Genomic DNA, 23,321 nt, shown 5'->3' on the forward strand with positions numbered 1-23,321 from the left:
TCACAACTCACTCAAGATTAAGATCAAGTCACTTATGGTTATCCTAGTAAAATATAAGTCTCTTCTAGTAATGGTGTTATATAGAGAGACTATTCATTTTGTGGTTTGGTCTTATACAAACTCTTTGTATTGAATACTCTTACTCACATATCTTCAAATGAATTATTAGAATCAGATCATTTGTAGCATTTTGCAACAATTATAACAACTACAAAACAGACCGTATTCATAGTGTCACAAGGATAAGATAGCCTAATCCATCTATTACAGATCATTTAGGTTATTACTTAAACACGATTCACTTGTATGTCACCCATATACATGTTTTAAGTTACATAAAATAACATTGGATATTAGTTAATTGGATTGAATAAATGCAGTATAAATATTAATAAAATACCTCTTATTTTATTAAAAATATAGTTTGTATTTACAAACTACAAGATACATGACATTTAGGACACCAAATCCAACATTTAGAACTATTTTCAAAACCTCGAAAAACGAAAGTGTAAAATTTTGAAACCTCAAGAACCAAATAGACATATATAAAAAATTCAGAGACCAAATAAATACTTACTCCAATTCGAACCAAATAAACACTTGTCCTAGACTTGAGGGACCAAAATATAAAACTCAAAATTTTTGCTAATTTTATCAAACCGTAATGAAAAATGGTATAATCATAATGAGATTCTATCGATGAATCAATTATAATGGGTTACAATCGTAAATGTAATTGAATTATTGTTAATAATGTTTAGTTAGATTTATGAATCTTACATTTACGTAAATTTGGGGAAAAAAAAAACAAAACAAAACAAAAACAAAATGACCTCACATAACCAAAAAAAAAAAAAACAACAACAAACATGGTCAAAATGATCTATTTTTTGAGATTACCCTGGATCGATTTATTATGTTTGATGTTGTAGTGAGACAGACTTGAGTGAGTGAGTGAGTGATTTCCGGTCATATGATTGTGGAGAAAACGACAGGACTGGATGGACAAGACGATCCCATCTCACCGCTGAAATATTCTCCTCGATTCGCCAACTTCATCACAGCCGCACGATCACTATCCCGATCAAACGGTCCTAATCCACCCAATCTTTCTTCCACTACCACCGACATTGTAACCAAACGTCAAAAAACTTTATTCCCTCACTGCTACTATACAACTGAAGCTCTGGCCATGGCCGCAGCACAACCTTCGAAGAAGATAATGTAGAGATAGAGAGTGAGGGAATGCCAAATGTGAAGCACTCACTCACTAGATGTGATGTATAAATGTGAAACAACCAGAATAAGATTGCGAAATTTGAATAACCTTCTTCCAGAAATCAGTTGCACAACAAAAATGGAGTTTCCGGCGATAGTAGTGTCGCCATTTTTGGTTCTTCATGTTTTCCTTGGGTTTTCTCTAGCACTGGCTTCACCGGACTGTGATTTTCCAGTGATTTTCAACTTCGGCGACTCGAACTCCGATACCGGCGCCATCTCCGCCGCTTTTGAGCCTATCCGATGGCCGTATGGAGATGTATTCTTCAACAAACCATCCGGAAGGGATAGCGACGGTCGTTTGATCATCGATTTCATCGGTAAGTGACGTAATATTTCGGTAATCTCTCTCAGTTTCCGGCCAGGATTGTTTGATGTTGATTTAGGGTTTCTGATGATTTTGCAGCTGAGAAGTTGAGATTGCCGTATTTGAGTGCTTATCTGAATTCTCTCGGCGCTAATTTCCGGCACGGCGCCAATTTCGCCACGGGCGGATCGACTGTACAGAAGCCAAATGAAACCATATATGAATATGGAATTAGTCCATTTTTCCTTGATATGCAGGTTACCCAGTTTGAACAGTTCAAAGCTCGCTCCAATGACCTCTACAATCAAGGTTTCAAAGACTCATAAGTTCAATCTTTTACTTCATTTTCTATGTCGTTTATTAACAAATCTAGTTGGTGAACTAGCTTTTATTGAGAGTAGTGATTTTATCTAAGTGTTCACTATTATTTGAATGGAGTATTGTGCTAAATTGACTGACGCTTGTCATTATCCTAATTAAATAGAGTTACATCTGCAGCTTGCTACTTTTTGAAAGTCTACCTATCAAATCTTTTCATTTTGCCAACCTAATTGTTGTTTAGTTGGTTAAGGCTTTACATCATTGACCAAATAGTTGTAGGTTTGAATCTTCACTCCTTGGACCTAGAAATAGAAAAATTCTTTATTGATTTTTCCAATGTAGATTCTCAATATGCTCCTCATCTCTGGATTCACTAGAACGGTCCCAATTCATGTTTTTAGACTGAAAACCCATCTAGACTTTATGGGATCTAATACCATATTAAATAATATGAGATTCCATCTCAAAACAAGCAATGAGCGAAGTAGTACATCTATTTTATTACGATAGTGATGTCTCTTGATATCTTCAACATTGTTCACTTTTTTGCCACTTGTATGTGACAGTGTGCTAAATTGATGGACGGTCGAACAAATTCCTAACATTCTAATTAGCGGTATTAATGGTGTAGATTAAATAGAATGATACAATTGAAGTTTCGCAAAGACTAAAGTTTAAATTGACACAATCTCAAAGTTTTGGAAATCATAATTTGTAATTTGACCTTTTTCTTTCTCTATACTGAAATTTGTTGTTGATGATTTTAGCCAAGAACCCATCTGACAGAGACAAACTTACAAGACCAGAGGATTACTCCAAAGCACTCTACACTTTTGATATTGGGCAGAATGATTTAGCTGTTGGCTTTAGAAAGCTGAGCATCGATCAACTTCGTGCTGCTTTGCCTGATATTGTTAACCAGTTTGCCTCTGCACTTCAAGTAAGCAAAAGAAAATTCACCCTTCTTTCTCACAGATCTGTTTCCTTCCTATTCTTGATATGTCATCTATTTTGTTTGAATGACGCCCATTTGGTCATATGCTGTTAGTAAAGGTGTTTGAGCTATATAATAAATCGGTGAGATTTTTTTTCTTTCTTTTTTGCACGTGTTAGAGTGTTGATATAATATTAAATTTATCTTCACTCATTAGCTTAAGCTTTTGGGTCAATTGGTTATTTAATTGGTTACCGGAGCAAGCCTTATATTTAAACCACTGCAATGTCATTTTCTCCCTCAACTAATATTGATTTCCACTCGTTGGATCTTTTACATATTTCAAGCCTAAAAGTGGGAGGGAGTGTCAAGAGTGTTGAGATAATATTAAATTTACTTTCACCAATTAGCTTAAGCTTTTGGGTCATTGGTGATTTATCACTAAGAAACAAATTTTCATTGAGAAAATTGAAGTAGTGCATCGGAGGGAGAGAGATAATTCCAATTGAGCTTAGAGAAGTCTTCTGTGGAAAGAAAGTAAGGGAGATGTTGACGTTTTTTGAACCTAATTATGTCTCAGTTCAGTCAGTTTGAATTAGGTTTGTTGGTCGGCTCAGGTTTTTGGAGTACAAACTAAAAGAAACAGTCAATAGGTTCATTGGTTTATTTTGATTGTTTTTCTTTTTCTTCTTCCTTTTTTTTTTTTTTTGGCAGACAACTGGTTTTAAAAAAGGGTTTGGTGTTGTTTTCTTCCACATCTGATAAGTCAGTTCAGCTCATGTTTTGACAAAAAGAAAGATACCTATACTACCTATTTGTACCCCTCTAATCAAAACAAGCTCAAACTGATGAACATAGTTTTGTTTTGTTGTTATTTCTGAGAATGTTTGTGAATTTTGATGCCATTTGATTCATTTCAGAGAATATACAAGCTAGGAGGGAGATCATTTTGGATACATAATACAGGGCCATTTGGTTGCCTCCCAGTGAACCAATTTTACAATCTGAACCCTCCCCCTGGCATCCTTGATCAGCATGGTTGTATCAAGGCTCAAAATGATATTTCTATGGAATTAAATAATCAGCTCAAAGCAAAATTGGACAAGCTTAGGTCAGAGCTCCCAGAAGCTGCCATTACCTATGTGGATGTCTATGCTGCCAAGTATGCTCTAATCAGCAATGGGAAAACTCAAGGTTATTCTTCCATCTCTTAATCATTATTAACACTTTCTGCCCTACATTTCGTTGTTTTTTATTTGAGGGAACAAAGAATTGAGAGTCTATTGCCTAGAATCGAAAGGAGAATAAAAGTTTCCCTATGTATGCTTATCCATTGAACTATCTTGAAAAGTGGTGGTCCTCATGATTTTACCGGATGGATATCTAGAGTGCAATGGTGAACTCGTATTCGTGTACGGCGATAGGATTGTATGTTTATATGTTAGAAAATGCCCATTCATTCATTAAGGACCATGAACACGAATCCAAAGGGCTAGAATATAGGAGCCACTAAATAAATTGTCGAAAGCAATAGATTCTAAAACAATCATGCTCATAGTTAATCTAATAAGCACATATGTGGATTCGAGACATAGATACGATACGGACACGGTGAGGTCATTTTTCTAAAATCTAGGATACGGATACAACAAAGACACGTCCATTAAAACATACGTTTTTTTAAAATATATATCATTTTTAAACCAGAAGAAAATTCAAAGTCAATGAGTTTATATATTTATATGGTTTAAAAATGAGTTTGATGTATTTCACTCTCAAATTTTATTATTCTTATCATGTATGTGTCTATTTTAGTATATGTAACAAGTGTTTGATGCATGTCTAACAAATGTTGGTCTTATTTTGACTTTGTAAAACTAATGTCTATCTATTGCACTAACAAATGTTTGACATGTGTCTAACAAGTGTTGAAGTGTCTAAATGTACAACACGTGTTTGATACGAAAACACTAGCCAAACTAAAGTGTTTATGCTTCTTAATAGTTAATACACTCATCTTTCTCGATCGCAAGTTTCTTTTGATTTGGACTGCCTGAACCACCATATATATACAAAATATTGATCGACATCTATTTCAAATATCGAACTTTTGCAGGGTTTCCCGAGCCACTCAAAGTATGCTGTGGGTACCATGTGAGGTATGACCATGTGTGGTGTGGGACAAAAGCAACCATAAATGGAAGCTTGATGTTTGGAGATGCATGTGAAAACAGAGCTCAGTATGTGAGTTGGGATGGAGTCCATTACTCTGAGGCTGCTAATCATTTTGTTGCTAATCACATTCTCAATGGTTCTTTATCAAGCCCTCCTATTCCAATCACAAAAGCATGCTATAGGGGATAAAATTATCATAATTATTCATTAGTAGGAAATATTGAAGTTCTACTATTACAAAATATTGAGCATGCATTTTGTAGTACTAAATAAAAACTTAGAACTTTTGAGTTCTTGGTTTTTCTTTTTGAAGTAGTGTTGCTTTAGAAGTGCTTTTAGCAAGAATCTTTGATGGCTCTTGTTGAAGTGTATATTTGGTTTTAAGAACATGGTTAATAAACTTATTGAACTTTGTTTGATAATGATCTTGTTTTTAAAATTTAGTTGTAATCTTATAATTTTTTCTTGTTGATTTCCATTATTTCAATATAATTTTTGAACTGCTGACTAAATTTTACAAACACTGACATTTTTCAAAACATTTTTTAAAAGATATCTTATGCATCATCTTCTTTTAATAAGAAAATTATATATTTAGTTTAAACTTTAATATGTTTTTTTTATGTTCTTTAAATAATACTGTGAATAAAACATTGTCTTTCTTCAAAAAGAAAATAGAAAATACCATTGCGATTTGTGACTAGGGTATTCATAAAAAGACAGAAACATTACGAATGTGACATACTATAAGTAATGTATTATAAATATTACAATCATTAATGTCCGTTAGATGTTCAAGTTTAGTATTTATTTATATTGTCCATGTCTTACATAGAGTGTTATGAGAATTTTATGAATAAAAATTCTGTTCATATTTAATTTATGAAAGTATGCATGAAAATCTTTCATAATTGTAATAGATTAATATATTAATCAATAAATAACATTTAATATCGATAAAAAAAATTAATTAATTATGAACTAATAATAATCTTAATTATAAATATTTTTAAAATGATTATTTATAATTAAAATTTAACTAATTAATATATTTAATGAATGTCTTACTGATTATAATCTAATATCTAATCATTTTTATAATTAATTAATTTGAATATTAATAGTTTTAATTTTTAATCAAATAATATAAGAATATATATTTTAATAAGCAATATATTTTATAAACAGTAAAAAAAAAAAAGATAAAATATGATATATTAATAAAAAAATATTTTTTTTTAACATGCTAATAGTGAATGAAGTAATAAAATTAATAACAATAAATAATTAACTAATCAATAATAGTTACATGTTCGGATTAAATTAAAATTAATCTCAATAAATAATTATTTTTTTATTAAAAAAAACAATAAAGTAATAAATTATTATTGTAGAGATTTTTTTGTACTAATTAAATTTAACGAATCCTAATTTATTAATTAAATATATTTAAGATATTGTTGGCTAATAAATTATTAATTTATGTAAAAAAAGTAATTGTATTCCTTTAATAAAATTTTATTATAAAAATAAGTTAAGTAAATATTTATTAAAATAAATATATTATTTTGTTAAATTAATATTGATTTCTTAACTAATTAACTATATTTAAAGTGAAATTATATATAAAATAAATACAGATAAAAAAGGGAAAAGAGAAAATCTACATTTTAGAATGGAATAGAAAACCCTTAAATGTGGGAAGTGAGAATGTTTGGGAATAGCTTATTCTCAAGCAAATGTTTGAAAACTGTGAAATAAACATGAGATTTAAATGCATGTGTCAATTTCCATGCAAAAAATCCTCTAACCAAATGACCTTTTAGTGTCATGTAATCTACTTTTTATTTGTCAAATTGCCTCTAAACAATGACATTTGGGTGGGTTTTGAGAGACATACATACATTGGTGAGAAATCCAAAAGATTGGAAAATTAGTGAGAATTTTGGAGAAATTTTTCAATTTTATATTTTAGTTATTTATTTATTTTATATATTATTATTATACTTTAATTATTATATATACATATATACATAACATACAAAATATATATATATATATATATATATAGTACAATGTACATCAACATTTTTATCTAACATAACATTTTTTCATTTACTTGACCAGTTGACCTTAACACTTTCATAAAAATTGATTTTAGAATCGAAAAATTTTCATATATAGAAAAAAATGTTAAATTATTTATAGAAATAACCAAAAAAAAAATTGATAAACGTCTATCAACATCTATCATTAATAAACTTCTATCAGTCTCTATCAAAAGATTAAAATTTTATTATTTTGTGTAAATGGTTCTCATTTTTCTATTTTTGAAAATCTCTCTTTAAAATCAAGGATATGACAAGCTTAATAGACATACAAAAGTTTAGGTCGATATGTGTAACAAAAATAGGTTGATAATAGAACTTAAAGTCTTGTTTTCAAATGTAGGAAAACGAGTAACTTATTTAGAAATATAGAATAGTCTCATTGCCTATCAATATAGTAAGTTTTGTCATTTAAAACAATTATCAATAATTTAAACTACATAAATTCATAATATAACTAAATAGGTTTTTCGAAAAAGAGAATAAATTTCATGTACTTATTAGTTTGAAGTTAATTTTTATCAAACTTTTTAAAATAATAATAATTTAATTAAAATATCATTTCGGACTCTATACTTTAAAGTTTGTTCAAATTTAGTCAATATAATTTCAAACGTTTATGGTGTATTTGGAATGTCTTCAAGTATTTAATTTTAAAAATAAAATCATTTTGGAATTGAATAAATTTGAGTGTTTGACAACCACTCATAAAACATATTTAAAGTATATTTTAAATATTTTGATCAAAGATGTTTAAATAAAAGTGAGTTTTTTTAATTATTTTTTTTCTAGTCAATCTAAACGGATCCTTAATTTTGGTATTTATACTTTCAATAAATCTTAATTTTAATTAGTACAACTAATTTATTATTACTTTATTTTTAAAAAGAATGTATTATGCATTAATATTTTAACTATAAATTATAATAACATATTTACATATTTTATTTTATTGCATGAAAATTATTATTATTATTAAACCAATTTTGAGGGACTAAATTTAAGACTTACTAAAATTTCATGGACTATAATTGAATATGAAATAAAATCGAACAAACTCCAAATTAAATACAATAATTTCCATTTATGAAAAAAAACAATGTGAATACACAAAAAGAAGATTAATGGATACTAAAAAGAAGTTAAAACTATAAATTATTTGAAGATAGAACAAGGTGTTATTGTTGTTATAATTTAGCGAACATCCACCCATGAGGACGTATCATGGGTTTTTCCTCACCATTGTTAGAGCTTGTGTGAATGTACTGAATACATTATCATCTCTCAAATTTAAACACAAATTAAGTCGAATTTTTTGGTCTACGATTTACATACAACCTTATATTTTATTCACAAAATAAATACAGGGAGCTTACTGGCGTAGTCCTTCAGGCAAGGCCACCACTTTATGGAAGGGTACTGTTCTTTGGGGCAACGTCGACGACCCGTCTTCCTCGTCATCGTCGAATTCCAACAAGTAACTGTCCAGAACAAAACATAAGAATGAATTTGAAGAATCAAGTTCCAGTTTCTTGGAAAACATAGATGGAATTCATGTATTGAGAATTACAAGAACACATCGTTTGACATGGGAAATCGTTATGAAAAAAATAACCGTAGCTTGAAGGGGAGAAAAGATCATTCCGTCGAAAATTGACACATGATGCAGTCGGTCGAAATAGATGGCAACACACATTACAAACGAAACAGAGAAATCAAACAACATCGTACCATCCTGTGCAAACGAAATCTGACTATCACAAAGTGGTATAAGAGAGATCAAAAGTGGTGATAATAGCTTGAAAGCACTTCTATCATAAGGACGTTTGGAAGGAGTAAGCTTTCTTTAAAGAGATTTTTAGTGTTCTTAGAATTTTTCTTATTTTAAAAGTTGATTCTGTGGACTAAAAGTCGTCCCAAGTTCACACATTGCACCACCACCCTTTCAGATCAGATCAAAAAGTAGCATTTGGGATACCAAGTTCTAACACGAAGGAAATAAGTTCTAAAGAAAGCCTGACTGAACCCATCTATACTTTGTAAGAGATCAAGATGGATAGCAGAAAAGGTCAATATTTTCCCCCATATTCCATTGCCAATCAGGGTCTAGGAGATGCTATTTTACATGATAAGTTAAAAGGAATCACAACACCATGGTCATGAAACAGATGACAATCCGAGTAGAAATGACGTAATGAACTTTAAATAAATACGAGGTAACTTACTCGTCTGTCTTCCTCTGGAAGCGTGCAGAGTTATTTAAAGGTCATCGATTGCAAAAGAAATTTACTTGTCAGCGAGTTGCATATAAAACGAATAAATATAATGTATGCTAAAACAGTCTAGGTTAGAATCAAGAGAATTGAGATGGTTTGGTGCGTTAGAAGTATATAGAAGGTGTAGGGATGAGATGATGACCTTGCGATGACCATTGACAACTGTTGCCCTATAAAGAGCAGTTGTTCCTGGATAAACAGCCAACACTCGTCTTCCAGGTAGGAATTCAGGGACAGTAGAAGGATCATTTCGTTTCGGAAAGGAAATGATGGCTGACATTGGTAACTTGTATTTTCTGTAATTAAATTGAATTAAACATTGGTTGATTAGGCACCAAACTGAATGAAGGAACCTTCCAATTAACTAGAACAAAAGGATAAATAAATAAAATCTAGATAATTATGTAGAAATGAAGTTAAGGGCAAGGATATAATCGAACAGCTTTACCTTTGCCCTCCACCTTCATCTTCATCACCTGGCTCCTCATCTAGTACTTCAAATCTGTATATGTGCATATTACATATTAAACAACGAAATATCATAAAGGAGATTTGGTGTCTGAAAAAGTATCATGCTTTAATCATTAATCTGGCCTTTTTCTTTTTCTTTTTTTCTTTTTTTTCTGTATAAAAGATAAACCATGAGACTCTGCATTAGGTTAATGTCAAAATTGTATTTATACTCAATTTTTTACTAACTACAAACATGTCAAGAAATCCTATTTGAAACAAGATCATCTAAGTGAGATTATAACAATTAAGCATGTTTTAAATGATTTAACTAGTTCTAAAAATTTACAAATTAAAAATGATTTCAAAACAGTGATCATAATCAAATAAAATGAATGACAAAGCAAGGAGCACAACTGAAATGCTTAAGTTACTTATATTAACTGTTAAGAGCCCTACAGCTTTCGTTGCTTTGACAATCTTCCATCTCATCTATTACAAATAGTTATCTCTGGAACGGGAAATTGACACAGGCACACACTAGTCACTTATTACTGATATTGAAGAAGCCTGTATGAAGGCAATGTGAAAATTTGTACTTGATTATATGGGTATGGTGAGATCTGAGTTGTCCATGAAAGATACTTCACACCAATCATTTCTTTTTTATAAAATAGATGCTGTTAAGAACTTTTTAGTATAATTTAACTCACAGTTTTGTCTCCTTATCAAAATGTATCACTTTTACAATAAACCATTCGTCCTTCTCAGCCCCATCTGGCGTCACCCTGGCTGCCACCTGAAGATAACAGAAGATGCTAACTAAATAGCTATCTTTACTGAAATTGATCAAACCAATTGAATTGTTTTTCGTCTGTTTAAAAGTGGAAAACATGAATAAATAAAACATACAAACTGGAAAATGACATACAGACCTGTTCATCTTTCATATTAGCACAAGCCTCGAGGTTTCTCATAGCAGGTGAAAGCCGAGCATTATCTGAATCTGCCTTCATTCTTTTCGGTTTCTCTGCCATATACGTTCAAATCAGTAAATAAACAGATAACTGCCTCATAGCATTTCTTCAAAATTTTAACAAGAGAGGCAGCAGTAATAAACTAATGATTGGTTGCTAATAAGGGAAAAGATAGTAATGAATTATCGATTGTTTTAGATTTGATAGCCATAAGTAGTCATATCATAAACCCAATGCCATTCTAGGAGATCCTTCCCCACGGTGCCTCTAAGGTGAAAAAATATCGAGCAAACAAATACAAAAGTCGATTTCCTTTCTCCTATGATCCATCTGCAGCAACCATAAGTGTAGACATACTCATACCCCCACGGATGCATGCATTTGGTAATTTGAATAGGCAGAACGGACATAAAGCTGTTTGCTCAAGAATAGAAACTCAAAATTTCTATTTCAGGCACCTTACGTGTGTCCATGAGAATTAGGGAACAAAATATACAGTAATTTAGCAAAGGGCTGAAATTAATTGATCATCCATAAAGAAAGCTTCAAACTCAGGAATAATAAAGGAAAGAAATGACATTTAGGCCCTGTTTGGTAACCATTTGTTTTTTTGGTTTTTTGTTGTTGAAAATTAAGCCTATAGACACTACTTTTATCTCTAAATTTCTTCCTTTGTTACCTTCAAACCAATGTTTAAAAAACCATGCCAAATTTTGAAAATTAGAAAAAGTAGCTTTTAAAGACTTGTTTTTGTTTTTGGAATATGGCTAAGAATTCAACCATTGTACTTAAGAAAGATGCAAATCATTATAAGAAATGGGGAGAAAATAGGCTTAATTTTTAAAAACCAAAAACAAAAATGAAATAGTTACCAAACGGGGTCTTAGTGTTCAAGTTTCCAATAAATTCAGCAGAATCCCACCATCTCCACTGTGACATTTGTTAACATGACCCTTCTATTAATAACGACTATTTTTTATAAGAACACAAATAAGTCCTATCCTGTGGTTAATCCAAGTGTGAATACTTTGACAGGAGTCAATGGAGCAGAAGAGTAGAAAATATGATTGGGTTTCTTTTCATGATAATGTGTATAACATGTCTTCAAATTTATCATTTATGAAAAGCCTGAATCAAAAAGCTTTTGGGAAAGTTATCGTAAAACACAGTATAGTTGAATAATTCTTGGAAACACCTATCCTTCTCCTTGGTTGCCCAGGAGGTCCAGCGGGCAGCAAAGATTCAAGTTGGCCCAATAAGGTTGTGGAAACGCTGCAATACAAAATAATATGGACTTCAATGCCAGTTACAATAGTTATGATCCAGGCACACTTGGGGTAGATAAATGATTTTTGCCTGTACGTATCTAAACACACACAAACTGACAAAAGATAAAACACGAGTGAACAAACTCTGAAGTATGAATTTCATGGAAGAATAGAGTAAAATACCTCACTTCATCCTCTGAAAGTTGTTTTGCTTGTGTATATAAATGCTTCAGTTTTGACAATGAATTATCCCCAGGCTTCTCAACCACTTTAGGAGCTGCAAACAATCAAATATTAAGGAAAAAGCCAATTACAAACAGCAATTTGAAGGAAGCCAGAGGGGCAAGTACTAATAGAAAATAAAACTCTCTAAAAGCGACAGAAAGAAAGCAAGGTGATAAACTCCCAAACATTATGTACTTCTTCGTTTTAGGTAACAATCCAAAACCATAGTATTACTGAGGGTATCCCAAAACCATAGTATTACTGAGGGTATCATCCTCACCTTCCAAATTCATATAAACGTCAGAGATCTAGAAAAAAAAAATTGCAGATTTAACATTTTTCTTATTACGTTTTAACTCATTCACTTAGTAACCACAAGAATCAAATATAAGATGTAATGATATTTCAAATTTCCAAAGTTAGTCTTTTAAAAGCTACATGAAAATATACCTCAAACTATGATCCAATCATACTACAACGCACCATAATAATCGGGGATCAGGTAAAAGGAAACACAAATATATATACACACACACACACACACACACATATATATGGAACTCGTTACATAACCTCATTGCCTTGACATCTCTAACATGTATCTCGTCAACGGCGTAACTATCAGCTCACTCATGATTAATATGCATCCCTCACCCTACCCCTTAGAAAATTGAGAAATGTAAAACGAAATACAAACTTGCCCACTATCCTCTTGACACTGTATGATATCGCAGGACAATTAATTAGTTTAGATTAGTTAATTAAGATTGTAAAGACTTAATAGTTTGTAAGTTATTCTAATTGGCAATTGCTAAATAATTTGTTCTTTTCTTGGTTTTTATTTATTTATTGCTGTTTTTTCTTTCAATGTATCTAGTTTTTATTATTTGGCAGTGTCTTCTCTTAACATTGTAATGCTATAAATAAAAGGCTTCAGATGAGGTATGTACACTGCTCAGTGTTTTCGGTAACTTTCCTTTTATTTCAGTTTTATTGTCCCTTCAACCTCATTGAATCAGTCTCTTTCTCAAAACACACTTGAAATTTAGCCTATAGCATTCAAAGGCCGGCACAAAAATTAACAGAAACCTCAGTTTTTCGTCATACACTTATTACAGAATATCAGTTCCTTAACGAATTCAAGCATTGCTACAAAAAAAGGGAAAAAAAAAATCAAATTCAAGTAACTTCCCCTAAAATTCCAGAATGCAATAACTCTAGGATTATTGTCACCTCATCCAAATTTCAACCACAGCTTCATCAACTAACGAAACTAATTAGACCAGCAGCAGACCAACAGCCGAACATTTTGGCCAATTCCTAGCAGCTTGATCTCAAAAAAAGAAAAAAAGAAAAAAGAAGGAAAAAAACCATGATCCAATCAAAAGGTTTAAGAAGGAAATAATACTCACTGGCGAGGAGCTTCTTGTGCATCTTGTTTATCTCAAGAACGACGACCTCCTGCTCCTTCCGCAGGCGATCGAGCTCCTTCGTGTTAAACAAAATTCCGTCAATGTCGACCGACGACATTGCTCAGTGTTCGGAGTTGCGAATTTTTTGTGTGTCCACCGCTGATCAAATTGTTGAATGAAGAAGAACAAGAAGGGGGAAAAAAAAAAAGAAAAAAAAAATCTAAATTGTAATTCTACCTGAAAAATGGGCTTCTGGGTTTCTCATTCAATGCCCTTTTCTCCAACTGAAAATTATTTTTGCCCCTTTTTTCAAAGTTTCTAGAGAGAGGGATGGAGCTAAGAGAATTGCATGATTGTGAAGAAACATTAAATTTTTTGGATATATTTTGCAGAAATAAAGTAAACCAAAAAGTAAAAATAAAGGATTTTTAAGCCCTAATCTTCTCATATGCTTGTATAAATTTGATAAACACTTCCAAAAAAAGGAAAAAAATCAAAGTAACTTTTAACTTAACAATAATTAATGCATCCTTCCAATAAGTCAGAGGTTCGAGATCTCGTCTATATAATTAATGTACTAAAAATTACACCGACGACAATAATAATAATTGAGGTAGATGTAATTGAAATTTGAAAGTTTTAGTAAAGGGACTTATGTTGAACTTGATATTATTTTTCTAAGACTCGTCATTATGCGACTAACCTATTAATAAGAACATAATGTTTTAACCGCATATTTTTAGTTCAATAATTGTAAGGTGTGGGAATGAACTATCACCGTTTGAAATAATAATCCTATGCTTTAATAAGTTGTAACTATACTTAAGAGACAATTTGAAAATTATAGTCCTTACTTTATTGCCTTATAAGCCACAAATTTCTAGTCCTAGAGGCTCTAAGAATAAGTTACTATTTTTTTTTTTGTTTTAATTTAAATAATGATATACATTTTAAATTACAAAATTTATTTAAAAATAATATACGAGTCTAACCAAGTTGAAAGTATATAAAAATAAAATTCAACATTCTAAAAGTATATAGGTTAAAATGAATCAAAATAATAAAAAAAAAATATAGAAACCGAAAAAGGTATTTAAACGTAAATTAAAGGAAAATGTGTGATTGCTCATAACAATTTGGTCGAATAAATGGGGCTTGAGATATAGTTGGGCCTTAAAATTGGAGGCCCATAAACAACTAATTGGGCTTTAGGCCCAAATAGCCGACGCGCGCGCTCTTAGACGCCAACAAATTTCAGCAGATTTCGAAATTTGAGGGAAATTGAAATCGAAATCGAAACTGATAGATAGGCGCTTGTTCTTTCTCTTCTCTTTGTTCGTTTCTTGCTCGATTTGGTTTTTCATGGAGTCAATTGCAGCAGCCGTAGCGACAGTCTCTCTAGAAGAAGACGATTGGGAGCTTTGCAACGATGATGGCTTCGTCTATAAGCGGAAAAGGCGCCGGCTCGACCCAGCGGAAGCCGTCGCAGCTCGCTCGTCGGTGGCTCAGGCCGTGGACCTTGAGGCGGAGGAGAATCGGCGACGAGAGGGCAGGAGGAAGACGTTGTTGAAGGTTAGAGCAAAGTACCAGAGAGAAATGGAGCAGTGGGAGGTTTTGTCGGGCAATTTGCGGGAGATGGAGGAGAGGACTCGGAAGTTGCAGGAACAGTACCGACGGGATGGGGAAGAAGGAACGGCGTCGCTTCTTGAAGCTTCCTCGTTGACTGTAGTTCGGGAGAAGGAGGTTTCTTGCGCGTCAATGGTGGACGATCTTCTCTCTCAGGTAAATGGGTGTTCTGGTCTTGTGTCATAATTTAGGATAATGGGGGCAATAGAAATTTTACGGATCCAGGCGTTGAGTTGCTTAGGAATTTCCTCAAATTGCTCGTAATTCATCATTCGTTGGTAAGATTTCATGCCTAGAGAGAAGATTTTTCCAGTTCAGTTTTGCCTCTTTTTATTATTATTATCTGTAGATTGGGTTAAACTGTGTTTCGAACTAATTATTCCTCTACTTGCTTGACAAATTCATCGGATAAATGGCTTTCGTCTTTCAGTGTAAGGTCTAGTTTTGGAAAGTCAAATCAAAATGACCCACTACTAACAATGTCGAGCATTTGATTAAGAGAACGTACAAATCTCAAATTGCTCACTTTTGCCCAAACTGTTATTCTACTTTTCCATTTTCGCCCAAATGTTGTTCGAATTTCTCATTTACTACACTTCAAAAGATGGCTTTTAAGGCAAGGACTCGAGAGTTGAGAGATGGCAGGCATATCATCAAATTGAGAATATTGTGTTCTAGTTTCTGAGTCGGAACTTCGTAATTTAAAACTTTGAAGTTTTGTTGTCTACTGGAGTTAGGCCATAGAGTAGGAAAATTGAAGGTGTCTTTTGTTGTGGACGAAACCCATGTTGAACATTTTTGCTGGTCTCTACATACTTTTTTGCCTCTGGCTGCTGCTGTAGTAACAATATCTAAAGTGCAAACTGTGTAGGTGGAAGCTCAGGAAGCCATCATTCACAATGTTTCAAGGTTTTGTGATATAGCTGAAGCATTGTGCCAGACGGAAGAAGACCGATTCAAACAGTGTTTAATCGATCTTCCCATTTGGAGTTCACCTCGCGAGCTCATGGCCTCATTGTGCGACGAGTAACTATGCAGACAACGCAGAAAAACAGAAAACTGGGGACCTTCCATTTGTAAGATCTTGCAGTGTAAAATCTGATTTAAATCCTATGAAATCACCAAAATGTAGCCTACTTGTGGAGATCACATTGATGGTGAACCTTTTAAGTGTGTGCCTCTCCCCCATTACTCATCATGCTCGATGACTTGGTCAATTGTCGATATTCCAACAATCTCAATTTGTAGAAATGTCGATGAAAATATTGACATGTTATAAATATTTTATCTTGTGGGTGTTATTGGTCTTCCTTGTGCTTCCTTTCTCTGATTCTTGATGATGCTTTTAAGTAGGAAATGTAGGGTTTCTGTATACAGGCTTGCTTATCAGTTGGGCACAAGGCATCAAGATTTATTTACAACCATTATGATCAGTGAATTTCTCATTATCTAAGTCCCAACAGAATTCAGAAATATTACATGCCAAGATTCTTGATTATTGGAAAGATGGGTGCCATCACTCAATGATGATCCTATACATCTGTTGAAAGAAGCAGAGATTCTCAAACTTCTGACCTGACAACAATCCAAATTCTGTTGCATATTCTGGTTTGGCTTATTGGGCATTCTCATAGAACTACAACTAAAGTTAAACTATGCTTTCTAGGGTTTTCTTTCATTGGATCAGTAACACTTGTTAAAGCAGAAGAAGGAGCTTTTTGGCGTTTCTTCGATCATGCCGTGTGAAGCTTCCCCTGAGCCATGTCTGACAGCCATCAAGGAATTTGTACCGGGAGATTCGGGTGGCATCACGACATTTTCAGAAGCACATATCCGAGGTGGGATCACAGGTGCTCGTGGTGATATTCTAGAGAGCGATTGCAATAGCATCTGTATAATCTGGCTGAAGTTTGGCCTTGTATTTGGATCTTCCCTCCAACATGATGTCACTATTAAAGCTAAGTCCTCCGGAAGGTTTTCGGCACTGGGCCTCATGTTCTGAAATAACAAAGCTATTATTCAAAACAGGATATTTGAAAGGCTACAAATTTGTTTATTTACTTGTTGCTAATGGCTATAACTATAAGTACTTGTTTAGCCATGCATTTCCTGTAAAAAGCCATATGGCATCTCCAAGTTTAATATTAATATTGTTATTTTGCAGTTTCTTGTTCTTCTAGATGCTACATTTTTACATTGCAGAATAAAGTAAATGCAATGAACTGCTTGACATATCATTGATTGTTTCTTTCTTTTTATGATAATTCTATGCTTGCGATGTGAGTTTGATTTTAATATATACAACAATATTAACATTTACATAACAATATCATATTGCAAATCTTACGTATAAGTTTTGAATATGAACATAGAAAGTGTTATATAAACAATTCTTCAATCAAACTAAAAGAGGACTTTTTTATAAAGAAATTGGTTGTAAGGATCTCAGTCATTAGACAAACTCCATCCTTTATCCCCTGGTATAAATCCCAACGAATTAGTCATTAATATCCCTGTATTGAATAGCAATTGGTTCGTTGGTTGGTTTTCATTGACTTTAAGAGTCTCAGTTTCCTTGTTTATTCAAGGATCTCGTTCCCATTCAGTTGTGGAATGACGCTCATATTTTTTGTCTTCAAGGATTGCTTTCTTCGGTTGCTCGCTGGTATTTTGTTGGCAATGGGTTTAAATATTTTGTAATATATAGCATTGGGTTCTCTTCGGGAGTTGTTTTGTTAGGTTCTTTAAGAGTTTGCTTTACAATATATCTCAATAGTTTTGTCTACCTTTGTTTTACTTTGTTTCTCCTCTCTAGAATGTCATTGCATCTTTGAGTACTAGTCTTTTTTATTTTTTTTTTTTAAATGAAAAGTTTTGTTTCTTTTTTAAGAGAAGAGAAATAAGATTTTTAAGAAAATGGAAAAGGAGAGGGAGGGAAAAAAAAAAAACTGGAAACTCATAGGTGTTCGTGTGACATTCCAGGGCTCATTGTATAATCAAAAGACAACATTTTATGACATCAAGCTTACCTTAAAAGCAGCTGCATATGCCGCCTGTAAATTCGACATGCCTTCGAAAGGCAACCTGTTAAGGATGAGCTCCCACAATACAATGGCAAAACTGTAGGCATCAACTTTATGATTATAATGCTTTTTATCTCCATGTTTTAAGGTGACTGTGCTATAGAGCTGCCAACAAATGAAAAATGGAAGTTGTTTAAGACCCAGCAAGGAAATGCTTAAGAGCTCTATAATCAAATATTCAACAATAAAGAAAGAGGGGGAAGGGAAAAAACGCACCTCTGGAGCCATCCACCTGTATGTTCCTGTTTCTGCAGTCATCATCTCTGTTACTGATTCTTCTCTTGCCAAACCAAAATCAGCAAGCTTAACTGTTTTATGGTCTGCAGTCAATATCAAGTTTTCTGCAATAAAAGGGTCTCATTAGAGCTAGAGAATTTCATCAATTGAATGTTGTAGGTTAAACATGTAATATTTTCGGGTATGCAGTTGACAATCCAACAAGTTCTCTCATCTCAGCTACATGCATCGAAACCGGATTCAGTAACCAAATTTATATTTGTTTCGGAGCAATCAGATTGTGGGACAAGAAAATTCTTAAATTCAATTTTGAACCTCTCATGGGGGTAATAAAGTGTCATGTTGAATCCACACAAGAAATGTTTAAGATTCTCACATTACAAATCCTCAATTGTTTTCTTCAAGGCTGTCTCTACTCTCTAATTCAAACCAGACTAGAAAGAAAGGTAACATTTTGATTAATGGCTGACAACTCTAAGTTGAATTCCATGAAATTCTGGGAGAAAATAACAATTGATGCTTAGGAAGACCTCAATTCAAACAGCAAAAACCAATTCTAACTACTATATCAGAAGTCCATCTCGTTTGGAACCAAAATCACTAGCCCTCTTAGAAAGAAAAGGCTCGATTTCTTTTCCTTCTCTCTTCCAATTCTCTCCCTGTACTATGTTTGACAGAAGAATAAGGAAGTTTCCAGGGAAGAAGGAAATGAAAAATCTACCAAATGGATTCTTTATCATACACAAATCAGTAAATGGCATGGGAGTGCCATCTATCAGAATCCAGAGATTAGTGTAAATGTATGTACCTGGTTTAAGGTCACGGTGAATAATTCCATGGGAGTGTAAACATTCCATTGCACGAGCAATATCAAGCGCAAACCCGATTGCCACATCAAGTTCCAAGCTCCTTGGCCTCAAATTCAAGAGATATTTGCGCAATGTGCCACCTGTGAGTAATTCAGTCACTATAACCATCATAGGTTCCTTGCAAGCGCCAATAAACTGAAAAAAAGAAGAACACCAACCGAGAATCACTGTTAGAACTTGAGAGACACTATAAAAAGTAAATGAACAACTTCCAGAACTAAGTATGAAATTCAGATATAGAAGCAAAAGTTCTAAATGTAGACGTGATCATTGCCTTCACCAAGTTTTTGTGTTTCACTTTGGACAACATTGCAACCTCTCTAGCAAACCGAGCTTCTCTTCTGGCCATCCTCTCAGGGGTATCTCCTTTACCCACCATTTTTATAGCCACAATCTGATTTTTGTATCTGAGAGAAGAGAGAAAGAGACAGAGTTTAAAGAGAGAGACAGAAAGGTCTTTAATATATCTGATTTCAGACGGACAAAGAAAAACAGAAAAAAAAAAAAAAAACCAATTAACATCAGAAAAAACGTACTTTCCCTCATACACCTTGGCATGGGCACCTTCCCCAATCTTTGGCCCAACAAAAAGATGCTTAGGATCAATCAACCATTTGGCATCTAAATTGAATTCACCAGTGGAATAAAACCCATTACCAGAACCCATCTCTCCAGTCAGGACTTTTATCAAACACCTTCAGGGCACTTCCTTACTTCCTTCTCCTCTCAATTCACACACAAAAACCTTTCCCAAAAAAGACCCATCAGAGATTCAAAGGGTACGGACACAGTACTAAAGCAAAGACAAAAGAACTAAAAAAACCCATGTTTGATTCTGAACAAACCCATCCCTAAAATCCCGCTAGCCGATCCAGAAATTGAACGGATTCTTGTGCTTGGTGGGAAAAGAATATACTCCCTCCACATGTAGGAAAACGCAAAACCAGCAGCCCCTGAATATAAAATTGGGAAAATTGGTATATAGAGTAATAGAAATCAGAAAAAGAGTTAATGTCAGAAGCAGGGGAGGCAATAAATAATTGAATGTATCAATGGAATGGGAGCAAAGCAATGAAAATGAAGGTGAAGGGACAAAGTTGAGATGTGAATTTGATGCTGCTTCTCCCCGTATGGAAGTGAATGCGGTTGCCATCTGCAATTTAAAGCTGCAAAAAAAGAGAGTTTGTGAGTTATTGTCACTGTACAGCGGCTCGTGATTTGACTTTGAATGCAAAATTGAGAGAATAAAAACAGAGAGAGAAGAGACGATTGGATTGCAAAGTGAAATCCGGATGCACGGATAAGGACAAGATCTGTAATGCTGAAAATTGCTATGAAAAAAGGAAAAAAAAAAAAAAACAATCCCTTTGTTTTTGTTTATAACGAAGGACAAGTCTATAGTATCTTGTTGGATAATGAAAAATGTGTCTTTGAATTGTGGAAGTGAATTTATCCTCTTTTTTTCATTTTTCCTTTGTGAAGTGGGGGTAAATTATAAACAGATTAAATTTCGATTTTATTAAAAAAAAAAAATTAGAGGTTTGAATTTTTCACCCTCTACAAGAAGTTTGATTTTTTTTTTTTTTACCATTTATGAAAATTTCAGACTTTAAAATTGATATTATAAGTTCAGGTTAATTATACTCGTATTGGTAGAAAAAAAATTGAATTGTGTGAGAAAGAAAAAAAAAACATAGTTACATTCAACCAATAAATTTAATAAATTAAGGCTCATTTGGTAACAATTTTATTTTTTGTTTTTGTTTTTGAAAATTAAGGATATGACACTACTTCCACCTCCAAATTTATTCTTTTCTTATCCACTCTTTATAATAAATTGTTTAAAAAATCAAGCTAAAATTTGAAAATTTAAAAAAATAGCTTTCAAAAAAATCCTTTTGTTTTTTGAAGTTAGCTAAAAACCCAACCATTGTAGTTAGAAAAGATATAAATCATTAAAAGAAATGTGGATGAAATAAGCTTAATTTTAAAAAACAAAAATAAAAAATCAAATGGTTGTCAAATGAAACCTAAAAAATGGAATTTAACTGGGTCAAGAAGATATATAGTACATATTTAGAAATTAAGACCTAGTAAAATATATTATATATATAAAGTTTTATTTAAGCTTGTGAAACACTCAAAATATATAAATATATAGAGAGGCTTGTGACACCATGTGAATATGTTTTTTAAATTGTTGAGAAAAGACCTATAATATTTTGTTTTTTATAGATGATATTTAAAATATTTTTTTTTACATGTACACCCAACAAAGAAAGAGTGCATGAGAATTCAAACCTATCATCTTAGCAAACCATTTTAATTTTGTTTTAGTTAAGTTTTTGTTGGATATATATATTGAAAGAAAGTAAAATTTTGGTGAATATTTAAAACATAAAATTAATTTAATTTGTAGATTAAATTCATTATTTAGAAACTTTCAAATTGAATTGAAATCAAATTAAAATGATGTTTTATGTACAAATTTAATATGTATGAAAGTTAAATTTGTAATTTTTTCAATTTGAATGAGTTATGTTTGATTTTTATCATGCAACAACTGAATTGAGTTAAATTTGACAAATATTTCGGTTTTTATATTTATTTAATTTTATTATGTAATTTGGAGAGTTACTAAGTTGCTAGTCTATAAATAACAACTTGCTTCTTCATTTGTAACAACTCATTCCAAATTGAAGAGTTCTCTCTTTTCTTTATTTCTTTCTTTTGTTATTGAGTTGAGTTGAGAACAAGTATCTAAGAGTTCTGTCAAATCCAAATAGTTTGAGGGTATAGTTCTACTAGAGTTAATCATTGTATCATACTGAGACGATCGTTATAGTATGCTTACAGCCCGTATAGAGCAAATAATTGTCTTTAGAACAGCGCTTACCAGAAGTATGCCTCCACTACGTTTTGAGTCTCCAAAGTTTGCTAATATATTAAGTTCTATATATATCATTTTCCCCAACAATTTTAAATGCACAAGGTTAGTAGTTTTATAAACCTAAATTTATCTAACTTAAATCTTTATAATTCTCAATTAGTAAACTATAAATAAAATCAAATAAATTTATATATTAAATATGAGGGTAATACTGTTTTTTTCATAATTTTTTTAAACAAATACCATTTTTCCTAATTTAGGAGGTAAATACTCACTCTCTCTTTTTAGTATTAATAATTTGATATAATGAAATAATAAAATAATAAAAACGATAAGAATATTAACAGTATTAAATTGTTATTAAACGGAGGAGAAAGAGAAGATGGGGAAGGGCAAAGTGCCTCTTAGTTCTTATTCAACTTTAAATTGTTCAAGTATATATAAAAATGTTTTTTACAAGTTTTACTTATAGGATTTTAAAAAATATATATATATATATATATTTAAATTAACAAAGAATTAATATTATAATAGTGGATGATGGCAAAACATGGGCCAGATAAATCTCACATTACCTTTTATGTGCCAACACGTTTTTTTTTTTTATGATATTCGTGAATTCAGATTAACTATAATCCGTTTGATCCTATAATATTTGGATATCATGAAAATCTATAGAAACTAATAAGTTAAATTTATATTTTGAACATAGACGATTAGTAAATGCAATAAAATTTTTAGACTATGAAGATGAACTTATTTTTAAAGTTATCAGTATTCTCTTTTAAATTAGGTTTAGATAAAAGGAACTGGAACAATCGAAGAAGGCATGAGTCAAAGGGTTTGTAAATAAGCGAGCCTTGTAAAAGAATAGGCTTGCCT

The 23,321-nt window shown here is 32.2% G+C and overlaps 4 protein-coding genes across 8 annotated transcripts; 2 read left to right on the forward strand and 2 right to left on the reverse strand.

Moving 5' to 3' along the window:
- The first annotated feature begins 906 nt into the window (after window positions 1-906).
- Window positions 907-5,440, forward strand: LOC120092130 (GDSL esterase/lipase At5g14450). Its single transcript, XM_039050342.2, has 5 exons — window positions 907-1,601; window positions 1,688-1,897; window positions 2,677-2,849; window positions 3,764-4,037; window positions 4,960-5,440. Exons 1-5 carry the CDS (start codon window positions 1,283-1,285, stop codon window positions 5,205-5,207), a joined length of 1,224 nt encoding a protein of 407 aa, XP_038906270.1. The 5' UTR covers window positions 907-1,282; the 3' UTR covers window positions 5,208-5,440.
- Window positions 5,441-8,255: 2,815 nt separating this feature from the next.
- Window positions 8,256-14,153, reverse strand: SGF29B (SGF29 tudor-like domain-containing protein). Of its 3 annotated transcripts, none has more exons than XM_039050066.2 (10): window positions 13,972-14,135; window positions 13,735-13,810; window positions 12,281-12,374; window positions 12,025-12,101; window positions 10,788-10,882; window positions 10,566-10,651; window positions 9,851-9,904; window positions 9,545-9,698; window positions 9,352-9,365; window positions 8,256-8,607 (listed from the first exon to the last, which is right to left on the reverse strand). In XM_039050066.2, exons 2-10 carry the CDS (start codon window positions 13,754-13,756, stop codon window positions 8,499-8,501), a joined length of 705 nt encoding a protein of 234 aa, XP_038905994.1. In that variant the 5' UTR covers window positions 13,757-13,810; window positions 13,972-14,135; the 3' UTR covers window positions 8,256-8,498. The 3 variants fall into 3 exon arrangements, with proteins under 3 accessions (XP_038905994.1, XP_038905992.1, XP_038905995.1); XM_039050064.2 differs by having other exon boundaries at window positions 13,735-13,893; XM_039050067.2 differs by lacking the exon at window positions 9,352-9,365 and having other exon boundaries at window positions 13,735-13,893; window positions 13,972-14,153.
- A 663-nt stretch (window positions 14,154-14,816) lies between these two features.
- Window positions 14,817-16,668, forward strand: LOC120091144 (cryptic loci regulator). Its single transcript, XM_039049012.2, has 2 exons — window positions 14,817-15,516; window positions 16,232-16,668. The coding sequence occupies exons 1-2, from the start codon at window positions 15,097-15,099 to the stop codon at window positions 16,388-16,390; spliced, it is 579 nt and encodes a 192-aa protein (XP_038904940.1). The 5' UTR covers window positions 14,817-15,096; the 3' UTR covers window positions 16,391-16,668.
- A 102-nt stretch (window positions 16,669-16,770) lies between these two features.
- Window positions 16,771-20,972, reverse strand: LOC120091142 (serine/threonine-protein kinase STY13-like). 3 transcript variants are annotated; one of them, XM_090307491.1, is made up of 7 exons: window positions 20,817-20,935; window positions 20,086-20,715; window positions 19,824-19,956; window positions 19,489-19,684; window positions 18,660-18,784; window positions 18,390-18,548; window positions 16,771-17,358 (listed from the first exon to the last, which is right to left on the reverse strand). In XM_090307491.1, the coding sequence occupies exons 2-7, from the start codon at window positions 20,214-20,216 to the stop codon at window positions 17,044-17,046; spliced, it is 1,059 nt and encodes a 352-aa protein (XP_090163617.1). In that variant the 5' UTR covers window positions 20,217-20,715; window positions 20,817-20,935; the 3' UTR covers window positions 16,771-17,043. The 3 variants fall into 3 exon arrangements, with proteins under 3 accessions (XP_090163617.1, XP_038904939.1, XP_038904938.1); XM_039049011.2 differs by having other exon boundaries at window positions 19,830-19,956; window positions 20,086-20,972; XM_039049010.2 differs by having other exon boundaries at window positions 20,086-20,963.
- Window positions 20,973-23,321: the final 2,349 nt, after the last annotated feature.

The sequence above is a fragment of the Benincasa hispida genome, chromosome 11 (assembly GCF_027475165.1).
Source record: "Benincasa hispida cultivar pf3 chromosome 11, pf3_genome.v1.1, whole genome shotgun sequence".
NCBI lineage: Eukaryota > Viridiplantae > Streptophyta > Magnoliopsida > Cucurbitales > Cucurbitaceae > Benincasa > Benincasa hispida.